The sequence below is a fragment of the Lissotriton helveticus genome, chromosome 8 (genome assembly GCF_964261635.1).
Source record: "Lissotriton helveticus chromosome 8, aLisHel1.1, whole genome shotgun sequence".
NCBI classification, from domain to species: domain Eukaryota; kingdom Metazoa; phylum Chordata; class Amphibia; order Caudata; family Salamandridae; genus Lissotriton; species Lissotriton helveticus.
In genome coordinates, this window is record NC_136069.1 from 9,423,717 (window position 1) to 9,448,798 (window position 25,082).

The 25,082-nt window shown below is 45.9% G+C and overlaps 1 protein-coding gene across 4 annotated transcripts in view; it reads left to right on the forward strand.

Annotated features, from left to right (window-relative positions):
* Positions 1–22,626, forward strand: part of HAO2 (hydroxyacid oxidase 2) — a 174,966-nt gene extending 152,340 nt beyond the window's left edge. For all 4 annotated transcript variants that reach the window (XM_078656360.1, XM_078656357.1, XM_078656359.1 and 1 more), the window contains 3 exons: positions 11,673–11,831; positions 13,012–13,081; positions 22,058–22,626. In XM_078656360.1, the coding sequence (XP_078512486.1) occupies positions 11,673–11,831; positions 13,012–13,081; positions 22,058–22,113 (285 nt within the window). In that variant the 3' untranslated portion in view covers positions 22,114–22,626. The remainder of the gene's footprint in view (positions 1–11,672; positions 11,832–13,011; positions 13,082–22,057) is intronic.
* Positions 22,627–25,082: the final 2,456 nt, after the last annotated feature.

The window sequence follows — 25,082 nt, forward strand, 5'->3', positions numbered from 1 at the left end:
TCCCCCTTCCTGATTCTCACTATACTTTTTTTGTTGACGGACTTTTTTTTCATGGCAAATGAGCAGAAATTCTTTGGTATAGTCTGGCATTAAAAGTGTAGGTGTGCTGCAAAGTAAACGTTTGACCTCCTGGAAGGCTTCCATACTTTTGTCATTCTTTGTTACAGTCTATTTGACTTCTGTATACATGAGCCGCCGTATAGGCTTCGCCACAAAGAAAACATAGTCGCCAACCATGCCCAATAACATTCGTACATCTCTCTGAGTAGTTGGGAACTTCATTTTAAGGACCGTTTCGATACGTTCACGGGACACTTGTCTGACTCCCTTCTCCACCTCTATCCCATGTGACTTCCTTTTGATAATACTGTAACATTTTGGGGGGAAACCTTATGCCCGTTCTCAGCCAAGTGGTTCAGCAGAGCGATAGTGTCTTGCCTACAAACATCCTTTGTCATTGATGCAATCAGAAGCTCACTGATGTACTTAATCAAAGATTCTAGATTGTTTTTTAGTATTTGATTGAAATGGGATGCTGTTCAGTGTATCCCTGAGGTGCTCAACATCACACTAGAGTCTTCTCTTAGAACCGAAACGAAAGAGAAACTGGCTTTGTTCGTGAAGGGGAATCGAGAAGAACTCCTGGCAAAGGTCAATGACTGTGAACCACCCCGCTTCTGGAGGAATTTGGAATATAATCGCGGCAGGGTTCAGTACCAAAGGATAGCATGGAACAGCAATTTGGTTTATTTTTCGTAGATCCTGTACTATATTCCACTACTTATTAACTTTTTCTAAGGCCATGATCTGAGAGTTACGTGGACTGCAGGTGCCTTCCTTTGAAGTGCCCTGTTAATGGCCATTTGGGGTAAAACTGAATTAGGTTGAAGGGTTATCTTTAGGGTCTGGCACCCTTAATCCAATCTCTCTTCCAGTGAAATCTCAGACATCTTCTCTGACTGACTCTCTCAAATCAATTGGTCGGTCCTCTTTGGTAATGACTGAATACAACCTGACTACGGGTTCCAGTGATTCTAGGTTGAACTCTGCATCTGCCACTTGGGTCTCTATCCCGACTCCGTTCTGCGTACAGTATATGATGCTGTTTAGTCTACAAAGGAGATCCTTTCCTAGCAAATTTACAGGGCTCGAATCACACACCACAAACTGATATTGTCTCCAATTTTGACTTGGACAGGGGCAGTAACCCACTTTGGAGGCCCCTGACTTGTAATGCTTGCAACGTGGACCTCTTTTTCCAAGAGGGGTAGTTTCGGGACCTCAACTTTTCTAACAGTTGAACAAGTGGTTCCTGTAACTATAAAGAAAGATACAGGATGTCTGTTGCACTCTCCATCTTCATGCAGTCCAATCTGGTCTCCTTCTAAGACTGTTCCAAGTACGCACGCCTCACCCCTCCGTAACCAGCATTTGGCCTGTTCCAAATCTGTGGAACCTTCAAACATGATGAGGACCGGAGCATTCTTGGACACGCATTGACTATGGGGAACCCTATTGCTCTGTTGGAAGTGAGAATTTCCTCCTTGCATCTGCATAGGTGTGGGGGAATTCTGTGACGTGCCTGATTTCCAGATCTTTGAAGGTGGCATAGGGGAGTCTGTTTATCAGAGTAAGCTCTCCATGCACCACAACATTTTTGGCTTGGGCATCGATCATTGCTCATTTGGGATTGTAGCAACACTCTTGCTTCCAATGCCTGATCTTGTTGCAGATGTAACAAGGAGTAACCTTCTTTAGGGCACTTATACTGGTTCCAGGCGTTTTCCAACAACGTCCTCCTAACCCTTGGGTTCTTCCTCTATATGCAATGGCAACTCCCTGCATGTTTATTCCAGCACTGGGGTCAATTTCTGGTCCTTGAAGGGGCTCTGTAAGGCCCTTCACTCCTCCATTCTGTGCTAATTGGGTCTGGGCAATCAGGAGCTTCTCCTTCAGCCCATTATGATTACCTTCAAACATGTCACTGCAATATTTTGCACACTGCAGGGTCTGATCAATAGGTTTCCTTTGCCAGCAAAGAACACCTTGGAAGATCTGATTGCTGATTTCAGTTCTTAGCCCTTGATCAAAGGAGGTGAGGAACCCTCCAATGATATCTCCAAGGGATTATTTAATCCGCTATGTTCCCGGTACACCTGCACCATCTTCTCAAAGTATGCATACACAGACTCTTTGGGCTCCTGAGATTTTAAAAAATCTTGGGCAAATTCACTTCCTTTAGGTGAACCTTAGTCTTTAAGTGTCTTATGACTGGGTCGTGTTTGGTCTTGACCAGGGGTGGAGGAGCATTCGTACCTGCTACTCTAAAGGGCTCCTGGGTCCACCATTCTACTGCTCTTTCACATTTTGCTCATACATCCTTTGGGCCCGCCACTTCAAATAACTCATCCAAATCCTCCCTCAGGACCTTCTAAATGGTCACAGTCCGCTCTATCTGAAATGGCACAGCCTTCTTTCACAAAGCTGACCTCATTGCTTTACGTGGTTTGAGGATTTCAGGCCGGACTCACAGTGGTCCGGGTCAAGAAACTGCTGCTGACGTGCCAGACTAGGTCTATATTTATTGTCTCTGTTCAACACCAGGAACCACAACTTGAGCAGCGAACATTAGAACACAGACGGCTTCTGACCATGAATATGTGCAGAGGGACAATGTTCTCTAAAGACACGAAAATCTAGAATTAAGTAGGATTTGGAGAAAAAAACACATTATCAGTTGTTTTTAAACCTAAGGCTTAAAAGGCAGCAGCAAGAGATGGACTGAAAGAGTTTGTCAGTGGAAGTATGGTTTGGGTTTACTTCACCTCTAGTAATTGTCAGATATTACTTACATATTGTACATTGGAGGGAAATATTGATTGGAAAAGACTTTTCCCTGAAGCCCTCCTTACTGGTATCTATGTGTAGCAAGCAATGCAAGAAGAAAGGCCTGATTTAGAGTTTAGGAGAGAGAGTACCCACTCTGCCAAACTGTAGGTCTGCCCGCCTCATTTAGAGTTGGGCGCACCTCCATTATGTCGACAGTGGGGACTACTCGGTCTCCGCCACCAATATAAACCTCGGACGGCCCGACAGATCAAGAGTGGACAAACACATGACCAGATTTCACTGTCCATCACCGCCAGGTAAACCCTTGCAGTAAGAGACCATGAAAACTGCGAAGTTCCCCTCTCTTCATGGTAGAAAAGTCCCAAAGTGAGGGGACAGCGTTTTCTTCATCATTTTCCAAAGCAAAATCCCAGTTTGGATTTGTGAATTGGAAAATTTGAAAAAACGTACAATTAGAAGAAAATCTTTATTTGGTTTTTTACAACCATAACATGTAACACTTTAAAATTGACTACAAAGTATGTTAAAAAAACAATTTCGAAATAAAATATATATCATTAAATCTTAATAAATAGAAAAGGAAAATTATTCCACTCGTCTAATAACCGTATTCACGATAAAGTGCATCATGGCGTCTGGATAAATATGAGATTTTACAATTCATTAGTAACCGTATTTTCTGATTCAATACCCGCTTTTTTTAAAAGTGAGTCAATCATGTTTAAAAGCTTTACCCCACTACAGATTAAGATGTTTGATGATCGCCTGCCCAATAGGTATCGGTCTGCCTGCAGGTACGTATATTAAGTTCTGTTAGGATGGATTTTAAGATCGTTTTTCTTGCTTCACCAACTGCTGGACAGACACACATCATGTGACAAAGGGACTCCTTGTGATATCCACATAATCTACAAGTTGCTTTATCGTATTTCCCTTTCCAACTTGGTTGCAAATCCTTTGTTTCGTATCCCCCAAACCGATGCAGCATAAACTTCTTTTTCAGGAATAAATTAAAATGAGCTGCTAGATAGGCTTGAGGTTTTAAATTTACATATGAATTTATCCCTGTCCAGGAATGTCGCCTTTTTACCATCGTGTTTTTGTCTTCTAAAAAAGATAATTGTTTTGCGGAGCCGTTGCACACTTTGTTGAACGCCACCCTCTCCATCTTGCTATCCCATGCCTCTTGAATGCCCAGTTCTTCGAGAGCTATTCTTAGGTATTCACCCCATGAACACAGGATTTTTTCATCAAACTGGGCCTTTATTACTGACCAGCATAGATTTATTCAGGGTGCCGTGTTCCGAAGAGCGAAATTTCCAACATAATTTCACAAAGACAGATTGCCTCTGGAATTTCTGATTTTGGAGTCCAAATTCCAGGCGCATCTGTGCTGGTGACGCTGCTCTTGGGAGATGAAAGACGGCTTTGTACACTTTTGTTTGTAAATCGTTTAAAATTCCAGATTCCTGACCATGCCATATTTCAAGTCCGTAAGCCAATGCAGGGAGTAATTGCGCTGCCATTGTTTTTAAAAGATGACTGTAAGATGGGCAACTCAATTTTAATTGGAGCTGTTTATAGGCAAAAATAAAAGTTTGGGCTTTTGCTCTCATTGCACTTTTTTGATCTTTGAAGGACATGCCGTGCCCTAAATTGATACCCAGATACTTATAGCTGCCAACTTCCTCTATTTCTTTACAATTGGCGAACCACTTGAATTTTCTTTTAGGTCTTGGGCCGACTAAATGCACCACCTTAGTTTTTTTCCTGTTTAGCTCCAGCCCCTGTTGGTCTAAGTAGATAATCAGATGGTCGATGACTCTTTGCAAACCAATAGGGGTTTGGCTTAAGACCACTATATCATCTGCATATTGCAGATACTGTATGTGATTCTCTGCCAATTTCGGAGGATGGCCATTAACTTTTGACAAGTGGTTATCTAGGTCTGCAAGGAACAAATTAAAAAGGCTCGGGGCCAGGACACACCCCTGTTTCAGCCCATAGTATAGTATAGTATAGTATCTTGGCTGATGCTATACTACCATCTCCCAGCTTCACCCGGGCCCAGGTTTCACTATGGAGGGATATTATAGAGTTTATCAGTTGTTGCGGTATCCCCCATCCTTTTAATTTTGACCATAGACGTTCTCGTGAAACCCTGTCAAAAGCCGATTTTAAATCAATGAAACATACAAATAAACCAGATTTCCTTAAAATTGCTTTCTCTGTAAGGAGTGCAATCGCTGACAGGTTTGTGCTTGTGCCCATTCCTTGCCTAAAACCAGTTTGATATTTGGGAATTAAACCTTTCCCCTCCATCCAGTCCTGTAGATGTAATAATAAGCAGGAGGCATAGAGTTTTGCGTCAACATCCGTTAAAGCAATGAGCCTATAATTACTAGGCTCATTGCGATTACCGTTTTTATATATAGGATGAAAAATGCTCCCTTTCCACGAATTAATGATCTTATTTTGTATGTACAAGTAATTAAAAAGTGGAGTGAAAAGATTTGCCCAAAATTCTACATCGTGTTTAAAGATTGCATTCGGAAGTCCATTAGGCCCTGCTGCTCCTTCTGTTTTCAATGTTTTAATTATTTCTTTTAGCCGGTTATTGTCAATTAAAATGTTTGAGTTGTTATAAATTGAATCATGTAAACTATTTTCATATAGAACCCTATTGAGCTGAACTAAAGTTTCTTCATGTTGTGATGTTTTCCCTGAAAAGGGGTCAAAGCCAATTTTTGTATTTTTATCCTCCTGCAGAGTGTCTGGCCCAGGTTCCGATTTCTTCAACACCTCATGAATAATATTATTATATACATTGTGTATATGTAATTCCCAACTTTTATCACTTATTCCCGCTTTTTGTGACATTCCTATTCCTTTGGTTAGCTTATTTATTATGCCCCAGAAGTCACAACTGTTAGGTAATTTACAGGCCCAGAGTAATTTTTCCCAGATCTTTTCCTTACGTTTCTTTTTTGCCACTCTACATTTCTCTTTAAAGTTTTTCTTCATTTCTTTAATATTGTTGTTTATAACGGATTTTCCAGATCTTACTGCCATAAATACTTTTCTCGATTCTCGTGTAATTTCCCTCTTCAGGTTTCGCAGCTTGATATCAAACCAAGGTTCATATATTTCATTTTGTTGGCCTCGACGTCCCGGTATGACGGGAAATTTATTTAGAAGAAACTTTCCTAATTGTTCCCAAAAATCTTCTGGTGACTTTGTACACTGCTCCCCACCATTGGTTATAAATTGTTGAGCAGCATCCATTATTTGTGCAACATTTGTACCCGCCATTTTAATTTCTTCAGATTGTATGTTACCGGGATTGCTGTTAGAGCAGATATATTGTCTTTTGCAAGCAGCTTTGCATTGATGGTCAATATTTGCGGCAAATGGTCACTTTCCGGGCGGGATTGTATGAAAAATGCGTCCACTGAGGTGAAAAGTTCTTTACTGACCATAGTATAGTCAATAATTGATTGGTTCTTCCCACTTAAAAAAGTGATCCTTGCCGGTTGATCTTCCTTTCTTGTCCCATTAAGAATATGTAATCCTAAAGTGTCCAAATTGCTTTTAAATTCATTAGCCTCTGTTTCCTTTTGACGCAAACTCTTATTTGACTTGTTCCATATTAAGTTGAATTAAAATCACCTGTGATTATCAACTCACAATTTTGATAACTTTTCTGTAAAACCTTGATTAAGTTGATCAGGCATACAAACTTTTCTTTTTTCAGCTTTTTAACTGGATGAACATATATGTTTAACATCAACAGCTGCCAGGGCATTTTATTTCCAGAGTTCTTGCTTTCCATTTTCACAACCTGTATCCAGCTTTCACCCGTATTGAGTTCTTCCATTTGCCAATCTAATTTTTCTGTTACAAAGATGGACAACCCACCTCTTGGATGCCCATATTTATAAATTTGTTCTGCCAGAACGTGGAATTCCACATATCCAATGATAGGTTTAGGATTCAGGTTCCAAGTTTCCTGTAAAAGGATGATGTCAAAGCTTTGTAAAAACAACCGAGTATCCAGATCTTGGCCAGTTTCTTTAAACCCGTGGATATTCCATGAGCAGATTTTTATTTTGTATTCCTTTGGCGTATCCGGGTGTGTCACTGAGGGATTTAACCCATGTGATTTGTCAAATTCATCAGGATTGTTTTTGGCTTAAGAAATAGGGCACCCATGACCAATCATAACCTCCTTCTGACGGTTGGTTTACGCAAACTCGGTTCTGATTTGTTGTCTCTAATATGGTATTCACCAGCTCGGTGTTTTTAGGAGTAGTACTTCCAGCCCCCCTTAGACAAGTTTTAGGGCGGATCTCCTTACCAGGTAAAATCGCAATCATTGTATCAGGTAAAAGTGGGAACGGGTATTTTAAAGATTTTGGATATGATAGATAAATACCCCATGCATCAAAGTTTTCCCTTTCAGAGAAATTCAGAGCTGTTAATTCCTTTGAGGACCAAGTTGTCAGAGTAATTTCTTTTTCTGATCCTTTTTCCTTTTGCAAAAATTCCACCGACAGGAGATCTGCTGTTGTAATATTACACAGTTTTGGTATCTCCTTAAATAATCTCATTAGATTTCCCCTATTTAAAGAGTCCAAACTTCCCTTTGTTTGATATTCTGGCTCGAAGATCAATTTATTTGTTGATACTCCTGGTTTACTTTGTTGAATACCCGTTTGGATGGAACTATTCTGTTCTATCTGAGTATTACCAACTCTGTTTCTAATTTGTACAATGTTATCCGTGGTCTCCCTTTCCTGCTTTAATATATTTTCTTGTCCATCACTCATTGTACTTACAGTTTTGTCGATTTTTTTACCTACTTCCGTGTTTGTAAGGTCTTGTGGGATAGATTTGTTTTTAGAAAACTCGCAGACTCGTCCCTTTTTATCCATGTAAATTTTCAAGTCATTCCAATCTGAGTTTTCCATATATTCACTCAAAAGGCCGGTGTATTTTTCCGAATTGTTTTTTAAACACCTATCTGATTTTTGTTTATTTTGATCTGCTTGTACTTTATCTTGAGTTTTAACCATGTTTTGGTCCTTGAAAATTTCCACGCACTTTGTTGACGTAGTTGTTAAAGTATGTACGGTTCTGTTTTTACCATCTTGTCTATTAGGGACGGTTTTAACATCAGTCCGTAAATTCAAATTCGTTATATCCCCATTAACAATTATTTGTTTGTTTCCTTCTTTTGGGGGACCCTTAATTTTTTCTTGTTTTTGTTCCGTGATGTTGTATCTCACAGAAGATTTTAAATTTACTGGGAAGTCTTGCTTATTTGCAACAGTAAGGCACTCTTTATCACTTTTTATTGGTTTGGCGTCTTCATGTAAGTGTATATTACTTGATTGTGTGTATGAAGATATATTACTTTGGAGGGATTTATTCAAACTTGCAATTGAATCTTGCGAAAGAGACATAGCTCCTTCCATGACCCCGGAGGGGTTTTTGTTACACAGATGATTGCTTTTTTGACAATACAATTGTGAAAATATTGGATAGTTTTGCTTTGATTTTTGACTAATTTGCTTACTCACATTTCGCCGGGCCTTACGAGCTCTTTTTCGTTGTCTTTTTGTTAATCCACAATTTGATATGTTAGGTGTAGAAATTGATTCCTGGACAATTTGCAATTCCCCTGGATGAGTAGATTCCTTGATTTTTTCTTTTTTACAACTTCCATCATATTCGGGGCGTTGAGACTTTACTTCTACAATTATCTTGTCATTCTTTAGTCTTTTTTATCATTCACATCTGAGTGTTCCTTATCAGCCATTTTTTCAGTTGGCTTGACGACATGTAGAATTTCCGTTAGTATTTCAGGAAGAGATGCCAATTTATCGATTATCTGGCTGCATCCACAATTTGATTTAACTAGGAATCCACTACCTGGAGCTTTACTCTGATTGTCCTTACTGAACAATCCGGTTAATGAATCCAGTTTGGTGTTAATTCCTGCAATATAAGTTGCTATCAAATTCATTAACTCAATTTGAACATCAAGTTTGTCCGATTGGAAATTTAATACATCTATGACTCGCTGTAAAGAACTCAGTAGATTGTCACTCCATTTTACTGAGTTAATCGATTGCGACCGGAGTTCTGAAATTAGATCGATTCCACTCACTGAAGAGATTGTAATTGGGGGTGACCGGAATGGTTTACTACCCATAGGACTAGAGTTTAGCGTGATGTTTTTCTCCTCCTGTTTGTCGGTACATACTAATTGTTTAATTGGGGTGGAGGCAGCCCCTACCTCCTCCCCAATTTGTTGAACCTGAGGTGTACCTATAGCTGAACTCCTAACCCCTTCTTGAGTAAATACGTCCTCATTTAATTTTATGTTGAAATTCAATGATTTAATGAGGTCCATATCATCTGATATGGAGAAGGAACCAAACCATTCATCGGATTGAATTTTATTATATTCTTTATTTTTTGCTACTCCGAGGTCTCCTTTATCCTTTAGATACTCTTCAAATTTCCCATCTTTATTTTGAACAGGCTGTTCGAGCTGATCTTTGAGTTGGGCCTTGGACGGGTGAACCTGCGCTATAGTTGTTATCAGAGCTTTATTTGGTGGAACATCCATTCTGGCCGTCTCACTTTTAACATCCTTATTTACCTTGGTTAAGTCATCTTTACATTTATTTATTTCATGATCCCGCATTCTTATATGTTCAGATATTTCCGTAGCAGGGCTGGGTTGTGTTATTTTAATGTTTGTATTTGGGCATCCTGACCACTGTTGGCTTTTATTGACTTGTGTTTTTGGTGTTATTGGGCTCGGCAATCCCTGAGCCCCATCTGTGGTATAGATTGCGGCCATTGGATCCTTGAGAAATTGAAATCTCTGGTTCTCGTTCTTTCCTCCAAATTTAAAAAAATCGCTTATTGGAGTTAAAGCTGAAACCAACTTTTCCTTTTGAGATGAAAAGTTTTCTTTCCTTCTCTTTGTGTCTGTAGTAGAATTTTGATCTACTTTTAACAGTCTCTTTTTAGGTTTCCTCTGAGGTGTTTGTCGCGTTTTTCCTGATCTCATAATCCTTGATTACTTTCTCCAATCCCCAATAATTTGTGTCCTATATTAACTGGGGCAAGATCAGCAGATATTCCGGTGAAACAAACAAGCGGCGCTATAATTCTGTTTAGCTAATACATCTGTAACTCACAGCTTTTTCGCACCGGTTAGGCTGCTCCGACTGTTCCTTGGATACTGTAGTAACCTTGAGTAACTTTGAATGAGTTTTCAGGACAAAGCCGTGCACGGCCACCAGCCTCTGTTAAACACACTCACGCTCACTACTGCCCACTTACTTGCTCCCCAATCGCTGCTGCTTGTGCTGTCACGACCTCTAATAAATTCAAAGGGAATCTGTGGGAGTCCGAGGAAGACTGGCTTGTTCCAAAAACCACACCCCTCTAATAAATTCAAAGGGAGTCTGAGGAAGAGTGGTGTGCTCCAAAAACCACACCCCAAACGCTGCTGCCGCAACCTGCCTCAGTGAAAAAGGGATTGGTAGGGGAATACCTCAATGGTCGATCACTGCCGATCCTCTGCGATTCCTCTGCAGATCCCCTCCCTGCCTCTGCCACTGTCACGTACTCCAGCTGCCGGGACACACGCGGCGTCAGCGCGATTCGCGGGTCTCGGGTCCCGCCGCTTTAAAGCGACCCGTGCAGCTTTTAAAACACAATTTGCGGCTGTTGACAAGCCGGTGCAGACCCCAAATGCTCGGAGTCTGGCGTATAAGTGGCTGGGCAGTTGGGGCTTTCAGAGCGTTTTTTTCCGACGTTTTTTCCGGCGGAGCGGGTCTGTCAGCGTCCTCCGCTCCCACCTCTCTCGCTCTCTGGCTCCGATCCGATCGATTGTTGTACGGCTCCATCATGTTGACAAAGCCATCCGGCAAACTTGCAATGTCTTGGCAGGAACCGTTGTGACAGCGATTTCTGCCAATACTAGAGATGTCCCCTTGACCGACAGACATCTAAAAACTTGGAAGCAGGCACATCATGAGGGCAACAGAGTACTTTACTACATCTCCCTGACGGACTAAACCCCCGTCTACCAAAACCAAAATCAGGCCTAAAGTTGGACCACTCTGAGGATGATCATTTTAGGGGTGTGCTGCTGAAAGTCTAAGTAGAAGGTGTACAAGACAACTTATGGGCACCCTAGGGCGTAACTCCTGTAAATCAGGGTCATTTGTTGGGACTTTCAGCTCAATAATAGCCTCTCACCATCTCTCAGTCACACCAAGTGAAAACTGGGGAGGAGGTTTGATACAAGTATGCAGGCGGGCATGACTTTGCTTTCGCTCTTGTACTTTACACGTTTCGGTCTCCTATAATCAGTTTCAGGTCTGGGCCGGGAGCTATTGTTTCCCATTGGCTTGGTCATCTGAAGGAGGCTGCAGATATAGGGACTTTCACTGGTTGTACAGTTGGTATTTTTAAACTCCTTGACCTGCATGTGTTTGATGGGTGGACTGTAGTGGAATTTATTACCTGACAATAGAAAAGTAAAGGATTTTAATTTCTGGCAAACATGATGTTAAAATGAGGAGCAGTTTGTCAAGGTTTACCAAATCAACGATGAACTCAGGGTTATCATCTCACAGGAGATTGTTATGAAAAGAGTGGGTAGGACTCAGCACATATCCTGCCCATTGGCCACTCTTGCATCATCTGGGTTCACGTAACTCTCTCACCCTCCAGTGGTGAAGCCGTGCCAGGTAGGAGATCCTTGCTGTCGTAACTGCTTCGTTTGTTTCCAGATAGATGCGCTGTCGGAGATCGTGGAAGCTGTGCGAGGAAGGATTGAAGTATACATGGATGGAGGGATCCGAACAGGAAGTGATGTCCTAAAGGCTCTTGCTCTGGGGGCAAAGTGCGTCTTTGTCGGACGGCCAATCGTTTGGGGTCTTGCCTACAAGGTAGTGTAATGGAAGAACACCAGTAGTTGCTGCTGCTTTGTAGGAGGGCTAGTAGAGCTGTTGTGTCCTGTGTCAATTCTCACACAGAGGTGGGTTGAGTTGGGGTTTCGCGGAGTGGCTACGGCTGTGTGGGAGATGGTGGTCAAAGCATGCCTGGGTGTTTTGCTGCATGATGGGTAGTGCAGTCAAAGAAGATGAGTATTTCATCCTGGTGGGTTAAATTAACATATGAAATAGCAAATAATGCTTTGCATGCGATGAACGTTGTTAGAGCTTGGCTGTAGCTGCGGGTGGGTGTCCTATGTCACTTATTGTAACTCTGTGTATACCAGCTCTGCAAGCAAATCCTCCCCACAAACCATTCCAGTGTTCCCCTTCACACATAGTGCACCCGGAAGAGATCGTTTACCACGCATCCATTTCAACGTGGTACTATTACATCGTGGTTTTCACTACGCAAGTTGTTACACTGCGCGTTGAAATGGCCCTCGTTGTATCGTAATACATCCCACCCGGGAGACCTCGTTTACCACGCATCCATTTCAACGTGGTAATATTACATCGTGGTTTTCACTACGCAAGTCGTTACACTGCGCGTTGAACTGGCCCTCGTTGTAGCGTCATGCATCCCACCCGGGAGACATCATTTACCTCGCATCCATTTCAACGTGGTACTATTACATTGTGGTTTTCACTACTCATGTCGTTACACCGACTTGCACTGGAGGGCGCTGTTGACTAAGGAATAGTGTAAATTACTGTTTCCAACACTTTCCCTACTGTATGTAGCCTGGAGCTGAAATAGTATTTCACACTTTTCCTAAATCCAGCGCCCCTCCAGCGCAAGTCGATGTAACAACTTGCGTTGTGAAAAGCGCGATCTAACAGACCGCGTTGAAATGGCCCTCGTTGTATCATCATACATCCAACCATCGTGCACACTTGTGCCAAGTACTGAAGGTGTGAAGGAAGATCCAGGTGTGCATGTGTGATGAGCACTGCATGGATGCAAGAATGCCTAGGTCTGCATGTTTGCTGGGCACATAAGGATATTGGTGACATGTTGTGTACATGTACAATCAATGCTGCAGTGTTGGAGGGTGATGCGCTGGTGATGGGCAGGGGGCGTCTATAATGATCACTTGAAGTGTACATTAAGCTATTACCTGTTTCCTCGCAGGGTGAAGAAGGCGTGCGGGGGATCCTGCAGATTCTGATGGACGAGTTCCGCCTCTCCATGGCCCTTTCTGGTAAGGTGTCTCTTTGGTCATTCGCTAGGCACTATGGGAAAGAGGAGAGCTAGAGTCTTGGGGCAACCAGCGTTCACTTCCGCATACTACCATGTCCAGCTCCCTCTCAATAAATCTCTGATTTATTTATGTATTCATTTTTAGGGTGGTCTATGTAGAAGTAAATAGGTCATCTCTCTACTGCTTCAGAGCATTTTGGGGTTTGTGGGTGGGGGATGTGAGCCACCATGGATAGAATCCATGTCTGACCTTCTGGTGATTCTCACCCATCCAAGGGGCCAGCTCCTGATAAGAACTGTTCATCAAACCTTCCACCAATATCAAAGACCGAGCAGCAACCTAGACAAACACCACAGCTCTTCACTCTCTAGACAATTGTCACCAGGGCATCTTACTGCCTGAAGGTGGTCTGTATAGCTGTTGACAAACAAACCCTTGTATGAATAGGGCTGTTTTCAGATATTTATTTACCAACCCAGCTTTCAGTCAACCAGCTAGTTTTCTGCTATGTAAAATACAGCATTCGATGGTAATATCTTGACTTAAACCATCTTTATCAAGAATGCGGTCAACAGTTCTTGAAGCCACATTCCCAACACACCATTGGACTTCCCATTATGGTTTGCTACCGTGCTTATATAAGGTGATGTGCAGAAGACGGGCCTGGGCGTGATCCATCGAAGCAATGTTACCAGGAAGAGCTCCTGCTTGAGGGCTCCGATGCATGGTCTTGGTCTTCTCGTGATGCACACAGTCTCTTCAGCGATTCTTCAGTTTAGAACTAATTTAAGGGGCAATGCACCCAAATGCTATCTTCCACCTACTGTAGAGTAGTATGAATGAATGTTCACAATATCACAAGAGTGTGTGCGGGTGTCATCCAGGTATATATATATATATATATATATATATATATATATATATATATATATATATATATATATATATATATATATATATATACCACACGAAAAAGCGGCGTGCTTCTGCCGCTTGCACGGCGGGCGCTCAACAGGATCGCCAATCCAAAATGTGTCACAACAAACTGGTGTAGTCCTTTTGAAAGATACCAGAGTCGAGGCCCAAGTAAGTATTCAGTGCTCAAGGTTTATTTGGTGGTGTATATATGTATGGTCCTCACCCACAGGTACAACCTGTGGCTTGCTTCATCACTGGAACCACACCCAGAGTGGGCGGGCTCAACGTGTTTGTAAGCGGAGCTTTTTAGAAGTGAGTGCAGGGGTTAATGTGAGTCACCCTGAAACCAAACAATGTTCTTGGGAAAAAAAAAGTTGTACCGTTCCAGGCCCAACACTAGATGGCAGGAGTATGCAACGCACATGATCAACAGCTCGTATCACGAATAAAATGAGTACTTGTCGTTGAGCCTCCTCGGGTGCTGCACCAAAGATCTGGAACTCTCTTCCACCGGATTTGCACAGAATATCATCATTAACTGCTTTCAAACTGGAAGTCGAAAGATTCCTATTGAACAAATTCTTACCTTAACTTGGCCGATTTGATTAACTCTACATCCTTATTATCATCCTGTGTTTTTGCTCACTGTGCCTCTCAGATGTAAGGTTTGCCCCCGTAGCCGCCTGGTATTGACCGGTTTATTGCATTACTCGCTGTGTACCACCTGGCTGTGATTATTGTGACAATAACTGTTTCGTATCCTTACCTGATATCGTTACTGGAGCTGTATTCTCCTTCTCTTCTCGTGATGCATCACTTGTATTTGATCTTTGGTGACTACAACTGTTTGGCTTTCTTTTTGTTATCGATACTTGAGTATTACTCTACCTTCTTTATATTAAAAAGCGCTCTGATATCCCTTGGCATCTGGTTCGCGCTATATAAAACCTATGCTTTAAAGAGCTTGTTAAAGATAATTCACGTTTTACTTCTACATTTCAAATATCTAAAAGGACCTTGCTCCACCTCATATATGTGGTTTACTTCACTGGTAACCTGCCAAGTACCTAAGTTCAGCCCACCAGGGTCTCCTGTTATACCCCCGGCCTCCTTGTACGCCATTTCATTTTAGGTCTTTGCCTTGTTAGAATGTTATTTGAACATGAAATACTTTGAAAAATCAAGAAACAAGAGGCGCTTGGCAATACAGGAGCACTTTGTTTAATTAAACAGAGCGGTTGGGAGAACAGTTAAAGGCACGGGGTCTGAGGACTGTCTCTATTTGCAGTCGGCCTGTGGCCTTCTTTGTTACAGTTCTTTGTAGGTGATAAAGATTTCCAGTGATCCATATGAGGTGAGGAATGTAGGCTGCTGCCTGTGGAGTCATAAATCGATTGTCCAATGGTAAATACAGGTGGGACTCGACCTTGTGTGGACACAATGTGGCCAGTGGGTAACATGTCCAGATGTTGGGCATGGGGAACGCATGCTCACTGCATGTGCTCTGTCCTGATTGGCTATATGTTCCTAACTTATATGGCATCTGACTTTATGGTGTTTTAGGAGTATGTGTACCCCCTACCGGCAACGTGCCATCCCTCCTATAACCTATCAGTCAATAACCCCGGGGCTAGGTCTCAGAGCTTGCCTGACTACATATGTGTGAATCTGGGTTGATGTGAATGGAGTTAACAACAGGTGATTTTGAGTGTATTGTTATCCATATTAGCATCAACTTTTTCCATATTAACAAGAACTACAACTCTGGAATAACCTGCCATTCTTTGGAGACTTTCCCCTGCCTGATCCAAGGTGTTTGAAACACTCTTAAGTATCATCAGTTGAACCGATCTTTTCCCGGGATATAGCCCTCCTGTGTAGTTGTTACCTCACTTGTTTTATGTTTCACTATGTTTTTCTGTTATTTCAGTTAGATTTGTTGTGCTGTATTTAAGTTTGTAATGGTGTTTTGGTTAAAGCGCTATAAAAATCCAGTAGATCCTGTTCAGCGCTCGGGTACAGTAGCAAGGGTCTAGGGTCTATATAGGGCCGTATAAAACAAAATAAACAAAAAACATAGACTGAGGTCTGGATCCGGGTCATGCGCGTCATGGTGACACTGTGCACCTGGCTGGCCCCGCCTCCAGAAGTTGCTGCAGAAATGGAGGTCTCTTTTCTGTCGAACATTGGTTCCAAAATTAATACAAAAGATGTTGCTGCACTCCGAAGAAGTCATATGTTCTTTGTGATTTTAGTCCAATAAGTCTTATTAAGGAAGTGTTAAATCCAAGCTTATTTACTGTCAAATTCTTCAAAAAATCAATTGGTGCATCCAACATCACATGGAAAAGCCAACACGTGTTTCGTCACATGTGTGACTTCTTCAGGGCTGTTAATTATACATGACACATAGACATAGACAAAGAGTCCAAAAATGGAAATCATTCCCATATGAACGTGAGTAGGAAAGCTAGATCTGGAAGCAGAAGTCACCTACCCATCTGACATTGTTTTTCCTCGTCTCCCTGTTATGTGTCTACTCTCCCACTTCGATGGAACAATGACGACGCCCCCTGGGCGGATACCAAATCTGTTTGTACCTACCGCGGAGACCGAGCAACCTTGGCCAATGCCCGGTGGAGCTGTCCTAGCAGCTATAGAGGAGTCTGCCCCTTGGCCGTCACCTACCCAGCCGATCATCTGACATTGTTTTCCTCTTCTCCCTGTTCGTGTCTCCTTCACTCCCCCTCCCTCTGTGATTCTTTGATTCAAACGGTTGTAACTATGTAACCTGTAACTCGCTGATTCAACTGATATAACTATGTATCCTGTAACTTGCTGATCCTCATGTAAAGCGCTCTGATACCTCCGGGTCTAGCCAGCGCTATATAAAACTTTGCAAATAAATAAATAAATAAATACAATAAATAAATAAATAAACATGTTCAGTGCTCGGGTACAGCAGCAAGGGTCTATGTAGGGACGTATAAAATAAAAACGTTGTTATTGGACTGAGGTCTGGATCCGGGTCATGCGCGTCCCGGTGACACTACGCTGTGCACCTGGCTGGCCCCGCCTCCAGAACTTGCTGCAGAAATGGAGGTCTCTAATCTGTCGATCATTGGTTCCAAAGTATTTGCCAATAAATGTCCAGATGGAGGATCTGTGGTCGCTTCTAAGATCAGTGAACTCTCCCTTGGTAGCATTGGGTGAGGTATGGTGGCATTTAGAGGTGGAAACCTTATATCTACAAGTGTTGCTTTCTCTCCCACTCCTTTCTTGTGGCCCCTTTCACAATCACACATATTACAGAAAGACCCTTTGAAGGTTTCCACCTTCAAAGGGACACTTGTGGGACACCCCCGCGCCGCACGGCCACCAGCTGCTGCGTGTGCCCCTCGCTTTGCCCTCTGCCTCGCTGCCGGCTGACCCTGCTGTCGTTTGCCTTGACTTGTTTTGTCTGTCATTTGTGCTTGTTTTTATTGTAGATTTTGCCCGTGTTAGCGTTTCCTGACTTGTTTTGTCTGTCATTTTTGCTTGTTCTTATTGTAGATTTTGCCCGTGTTAGCGTTTCTTGTCTTCATTTGTGCTTGTTTTCGAGCAGATCTTGCCCGTTCTGCCTGTTTCCCGCCTCCCTCGCCGCCCCCCGCTTCCCGCCACCACCGCTGACCCCGCCCCTTTTTTCCTTCTGTTCCCTCCCCGCTCCCGCCTCCCAGCTGCTCCGCCCACCCGCGCACTTCGCCTTATATGGCGACCGTGCGAACGCGCAGCGTTGACGCGCAGCGGGCGCGCCGATTGTGCGCCGAAGGCGCGCCAAAGGTAAGCCCGTCTGCGCCCGTCCGCGCCTGGACCGCGCCCAGTGCCAGGACCCCTGGCCCACGAAGACCCCGACCGACCCGCCTGACGTACTCCGCCGCCTCCCTCATCGCTCTCAACACCGGCCGACTCCCAGATTGCCACCTAGCCACACCACGACGCACCCACGGACCTTTCTGCTGCCACGCCTGCAAATTCACCTGCATCCGGGCCGGCCTCGCTCCAGAACCCGCCAAGTCGACCTCCAGCAGCACCCACCTCAAGTGCATCCTGCTCAACACCCGCTCCGTCCACAGGCACGCCGTCGAACTCTGGAACCTCCTAGACGCCACAGCACCTGACGTTGCCTTCCTCACGGAGACCTGGATGAACGCCTCTTCAGCTCCCGACATCGCCATCGCCATCCCAGAGGGCTACAAGATCGTCCGCAGGGACCGCAACGCCAACCAGATGGGAGGAGGCATCGCCATCATCCACAGGAACACCATCCGTCTCACGACCAGCACCGACAACTCCCTGACCACTGTGGAACACCTGCATTTCCAGATCCACACCGACCCGAAGACCACCCTCAGAGGCACCCTGATCTACCGACCCCCGGGACCACGCACACAATTCTGCGAGGACATCGCCGACTTCGTCAGCCCGCATGCCCTCCCCTCCGCCGACTACATCCTCCTGGGGGACCTCAACTTCCACCTGGAGAACAACAACGACCGCAACACCAGCACCCTGCTCGACAACCTCGCCAATCTTGGACTCAAGCAGCTGGTGTCCACCCCCACCCACCTCGCCGGACACACACTCGACGCAGTCTTCTCCTCCAGCACAGACATCGACTTCAGCCACGCCACAGAGCTGCAATGGACGGACCACAGCTGCATCCACTTCACCTTCAAGAGAACGACGACCCACCACCACCAGCAACAGGCCGCCCGCAGAAGCTGGAACAAGATCACAGCAGACCAGCTCACCACCTCCCTGAGCCAGCACCCTCCTGCCAGCTCAGCAAACCCCAGCCAGGCCGCCGACAACCTCACGAAGTGGATCAGCACCTGCGCGGACGAGCTCGCCCCGATGAGGACCCCGCCCAGCAGACCCGGCAGCAAGAAAGCCCCGTGGTTCACCGACGAACTCAAGAGCTCCAAGAAGAACTGCAGAGCCCTCGAGAAAGTCTGGAAAAGGGATCCTACACCAGACAACAGGACCACCCTCAAGCTTGCCACCCGGAAGCACCACCAGCTGATCCGCGCCGCCAAGAAAACTGCATTCAAGGACCGGCTGGACAACAACGCACACAACTGCAAGGAACTCTTCAACATCGTGAAAGAGCTATCCAACCCCAGCGCAGGAAACAACGACATCACCCCATCGCAAGACCTCTGCAACTCCCTCGCTTCATACTTCCACAACAAGATCAAGGACATACACAACAGCTTCAGCACCCAAACAATGCACACCAAGACCGAACAACCACCCCCCACCACCACCCTGCACGCCTGGACCCCGATCAGCACCGAAGACACCATCCGCACGATGAACTCCATCCACTCCGGATCACCGACCGACCCCTGCCCCCACCACGTCTTCAACAAGGCCGACGCCGTCATCGCACCCCACCTGCGAGACATCATCAACACATCCTTCGACACCGCCACCTTCCCCGAGAGCTGGAAGCACGCCGAACTCACCGCTCTACTCAAGAAACCCACAGCGGACCCCACCGAACTCAAGAATTACCGCCCCATCTCGCTCCTCCCGTTTCCCGCCAAAGTCATCGAGAAGACCGTCAACAAGCAGATGACCGCCTTCCTCGAGACGAATGGATCCCTCGACCCCTCACAGTCCGGCTTCCGAGCCAATCACAGCACCGAGACCGCCCTCCTCGCCGCCACCGATGACATCCGAGCCCTGATGGACAACGGAGAAACAGCGGCCCTCATCCTCCTAGACCTCTCCGCAGCATTCGACACTGTCTGCCATCGCACCCTAGTGCAACGCCTCAGGAACGTCGGAATCCAGGAGAAGGCACTGGAATGGATCATCTCCTTCCTCGCTGGAAGAACACAGAGAGTCCGCCTACCACCGTACAAGTCAGAGGCCTCCGAAGTCATCTGCGGCGTCCCCCAAGGATCCTCGCTGAGCCCCACCCTCTTCAACGTCTACATGAGCCCCCTCGCGGCCATCGCACGCCAACACAACCTCAGCATAATCTCCTACGCCGACGACACCCAGCTGATCCTCTCCCTGACCAACGACCCCGCCGCCGCCAGAGCCAACCTGCACGAAGGGATGAAAGAAGTAGCCGAGTGGATGACGACCAGCCGCCTGAAACTGAACTCTGACAAGACGGAGGTCCTCATCCTGGGCTCTTCACCCTCCGCCTGGGACGACTCCTGGTGGCCTCCCGCCCTGGGCACCGCACCCAAACCGACAGACCATGCACGCAACCTGGGCTTCATCCTGGACTCCTCTCTCTCCATGACCAGACAAGTCAACGCCGTCTCCTCGTCATGCTTCAACATCCTGCGCATGCTACGGAAGATCTTCTGGTGGATCCCCACCGAGACCAGGAAGACCGTCACCCAGGCCCTCGTCACCAGCCGACTGGACTACGGCAACGCCCTCTACGCCGGTACCACCGCCAAGCTCCAGAAGAGACTCCAGCGGATCCAGAACGCCTCAGCCAGACTCATCCTCGACATCCCACGAACCAGCCACATCTCCGGACACCTGAGAGACCTCCACTGGCTCCCCGTCAACAAAAGAATCACCTTCCGCCTCCTCACCCACGCACACAAAGCCCTACACGACCAAGGCCCGAGCTACCTCAACAACCGGATCAACTTCTACGCTCCCAAACGCCACCTCCGATCAGCCAACCACGCCCTCGCCGCCGTCCCCCGCATCCGAAGAGCGACCACAGGAGGAAGGTCCTTCTCCTACCTGGCCGCCAAGACCTGGAACTCCCTCCCGACCGACCTGCGCCTGACCCGAGACCACCTCTCCTTCAGGAAGAAGCTGAAGACCTGGCTGTTCGAGCAGTAGCGGCACCCCCCCTCCCCCAGCGCCTTGAGACCCTACGGGTATGTAGCGCGCTATATAAATGGCATTGATTGATTGATTGATTGATATTCCCATGGGGATGCAATGTAGCTGGGATCATCTTGTGGTTCACCTTCTTGGGTTTGGCACACTGCAGGTGATTTTCTTGCAGTGCACTTGGCATACTCTCCAGTGTGTCCTGCCCGCATCTGGCACACAGTGTGCAGTGTTCCATGGTGTTTGTTTTAGCACACTGTACGGTGTGTCCTGCTTGATTGTACTGTATAAAGTGTCCCATACATTACATTTGACATTTTGTGCAGGATTGAATTTTAAATATTTGGCACATTTTATGCATTGTTCTTGCAGTAAATTGACAGTGTTGCGCAAGACGTGTTTGGCACACATTATGCACTGTTCCTTGCAATAGATGCAACAGGCCGTGCTGTATTACACATGACAGATTTTGGACACTATATGCACTGTTCCTTGTAGTAGGTATTACATGCCGCGCTGTATTGCACATGACATATTTGGCACTGTACAAGCAGTGGCGGCTGCAACTGATCTAGGGTGGGGGGCCAGAAGAGGCGGTAAAGAAAAAAAAGTACCGGCTTGCACCTCTCTCTCCTGCATCATCTCCAGAAGAGGAACAGAGCACCCAGGAAGCACCCAGGCTCCCCTGAGCCAATCAAAATGTTGCAATGCAGTGTTGTGATTGGTCTGAGCACTATGGTTCAGCGCTCAGACGGGGCTGCGGGCCTGAGCATGTTCTCCAGCCAGGCTGTAATGTAGCCTCGGTGGAAAACATGCAAAGTGCGCATGAATGTTCGGCCGGCCCAGCAGGGCTGGCCAAAGATCCATGCACACTGAAGTGAGTGCAAACCACTCCTCCGCTGCTCGGTCAGCAGAGCAGCTCCGCCCCACCCGCAAAGCTGGCGCAACAAGGAAAAAACAAAATGCTAGTGACTTGGAGTTATCTCTTTATTTTTTTGTCAGTTACACTGCTTAAAAGCAGTGGCTCGAAGCTCCTCTGTGTGTCGAACATTAGTGTTGTGTCTCAGGGGGTAAGTTTGCCGTAAATACCCTAGCATTTCTCTGCTGTGGATTTAACATCTCATAGAGTTGCATGAGGTTAAAAAAGTCATTAAAAAAATAAGTTTTTTTGTAAAACTAACAGATGTTTTCTGTTTTCAGGATGCAGAAATGTCTCTGAAATTAATCGAAACTTGATCCAGTTCTCGAGGTTGTAGAAGGCACCGATCACACTGCCCGCGAGCGTTGGCACGGACAAGGAACAGGCAACCACGGTGGAAGAAGGAATCCTGAACGAGCATTCATCGCTCGTGCTGCATTTTATTCTGTACAAAGACGTCTGACCTCAGCTTGCAAAGACCCAGATATCTCCACAGCTTCCAAGAAAGCCCGTGTCCTTTCTGGTTTGATGGTTCAGCACGTCCGTCGCGAGCCCGACTGGGCTTCTGGTGGTAGAGCCATGTCTCAGTTTTGATTCCCTCAGTGCTTTTCATACACTACTCTCCGCTCCACATATGCCATAGAGACTCTGGTGGTCTGGTGGGACTGGCCGTTAAGGTCAGAGCAGGCGAGCACCTGACGTCAGCCAATGCCATGACACGAGCTCTCTGCACGATGTTAGATCGAGTAAGCTGTTGGTGAAGGGGATCTCACGAAGCCACAAACTAACAATCTCTGCTCCCTGTCATGGGGTTAAAAACTTGTATAATTCAATAAACTACTTTATCTTATTTTTGTGTTGCTTGCCTGTACATAACAAATGTCACCTCTATGCACCTTTACGACATATTATCTTCAAAGTACATAGGAGTGGGGTTAAGAATAATGGGGCCGATTCACAGAACGAATTTAAGACAAAATCCTAAACTTACTACATTTGGTATTCACAGAAGTTAGGATTTTGTCTTAAGTTTGTCTTAAGATAAACTTAAAACAGACTTAAGACAGATTTAGGACAAAATCCTTACTTAAGTCTGGCTTAAGTTTGTCTTAAGACAAAGTTAAGACAAAATCCTAACTTCTGTGAATACCAAAAGTAGTAAGTTTAGGATTTTGTCTTAAATTAGTTCTGTGAATCAGGCCCAATACATCTATACTTCCCTTTATGCACTTTTTTTTATGATCTTTAGGTCTATTGGCCTGATTCACAGAACTAATTTACTACAAAATCTTAAAGTTACTTCTTTTGGTATTCACAGAAGGCATTTAGTAATCTTAAATTAGGATTTTGTCTTAAATTAGGATTTTGGGGAGGAGCCAAGATGGCGATCGGGACGGCCGCCTAGTCCCTCGGCTCCGAGGACTTTTTCCTCCCGAGCTCACATCCTGCCTGTGATCCTGTACAAAACGGCACACCTGTGGTGACGAGCACCTCCGACTGCCTACGGCGCAATCCTGAAGCTTGCGCTTGCTTAATTTTGGGGATACGTCCGGCATTGGTTCGCGGCCCGCAGCAGCCCTGAGACCGGAGCCTCGAGTGGACAGGAAGGCTGGTCGCCAAGTGAACAACAACGGATGCTGGCGACCGAGAAGTGCCGGTCGGGTCATATGTGTCGGGGAGCGGCCGATTTTCGAACGGCATATCCTGTTGGCTACGGGTGCGACTCCAAGGAGTGCCTGACAGTGTGCTTGGTGTACATAGCGCGATCGTAGGAGCCCTGCTTGTTCACCGCCGGGACACTGCTTGCGTGCTGTCCCGCTATTGGCGGGCGACTCCCGGTTTTTTGCTCACTTCATACCGAGCTGGGCCAGCTTTCTATTTGATTGTTGCTTCATGTTTACACTGGTTTTGGCAACCACGAGAGCGATACGAAGCTGCCTGAGACCCCTCTGCCTGCAAATTGGCCCCGAATCTGGGTGGCCCTGCCTGTGAACACGACGGGCAAGATGGACTGCAGAGTCTGAGCCCCACAGTGATCGTGGATGTCAGGAGAAGGGAGATTCGGTTGAGACGGGGCTTGGAAGAGTCCTGCAATATTGCGATCTTATGGCTGCTATTGTTGCCCTACGTCACGATTTGGTGCAATCTGCCCGACTCCTGGGTAGTAAGGTGGATGGGATTGTGTTTACACGGGGGCACTTGAAAACGGCTGGTCAGTGGGAATACGCCGATATGCCTCATTCGCTACCCGGATGCAACAAGATGGCAGCACTCAACGACTCTGGCGGGCTTGAAAATCCCATTCCTGAGGCATCTCTTGTTGAAGATCCTGAGTGCCTGGGACGAAGGGTGGGCATTGGTTTGAAATCGCGATGGGTGTGTCCGCCCCAGGCCATGCTTCCCATCACCCGTGGGCCGCTCCAGCTATGGTTTGACATTGAGACCTTTTTCCCCGACCCTGCTCTGTTGACTATCGGGGGGAAGATGTGCTCTCGGGCCGGGGTCCCTAGTACGACGTGAGAGGGACCTAGCGGATGTCCGGTTGCACCAAATCGAAGCTCCTGTTCTGCTGCTCACTCCTGCCTGGACACTTCGACTCCCCATACAGATTGACCTGGGAGCTGATACTTTGGGGCGCTCTGGTAGAACGGATAAGACGGGACAAGGATGAACAGTGCCTATTATGGACTGGTGGTCCCTAGCTGATGACCGACACGGATATGTACCGCGCGGATTTACCTGGTAGCGCAGTAAGCCGACTATGTGCCTCGAGAATCGTTTGATAGTAACGGATTTTGTTAATGGACTCTGCACCCTGTGCTGTTTTAGAACTTGCGGGAGGGTGTTGCCGGGGGACGGATGGAGGGCTCCTCTTTGTTTCTCGCCACTTTTACTGTTGTTATAGAATTTGCGATCTTGGGTGTTTCTCTCCTCCTCCCCTCTTTCCCTCTTTCCCTTTTTCCCTTCCATAGGGTAATTTTCTGGGGCGACAGACACGCTGTTAGTGGGATAGGCCATAGCCATTACGGTGATGTAGGGTGGCGGGTGTTGGGTGGGTTTTGTTATTTTAGTTTATTTTGTTCTATGGTCCCTTTTTCTCTTCCTTTCTTAGTGGCGTTGGCTGTATCTCCTTCTTTCTTCCTTTTCCCTGTTGGGCATTTACACTTGCCTCCTTTATTGTTTCGGAAGGGTGGGTTTTTCGGACGATGCTTTCACTAAATCACTGACCATTGTTTGATTTATACTCCTGGCCTGCCTTCGGCGGGCGTAGTGTGCCTTCGGCCGTATTGCTCATCACTGATTTCG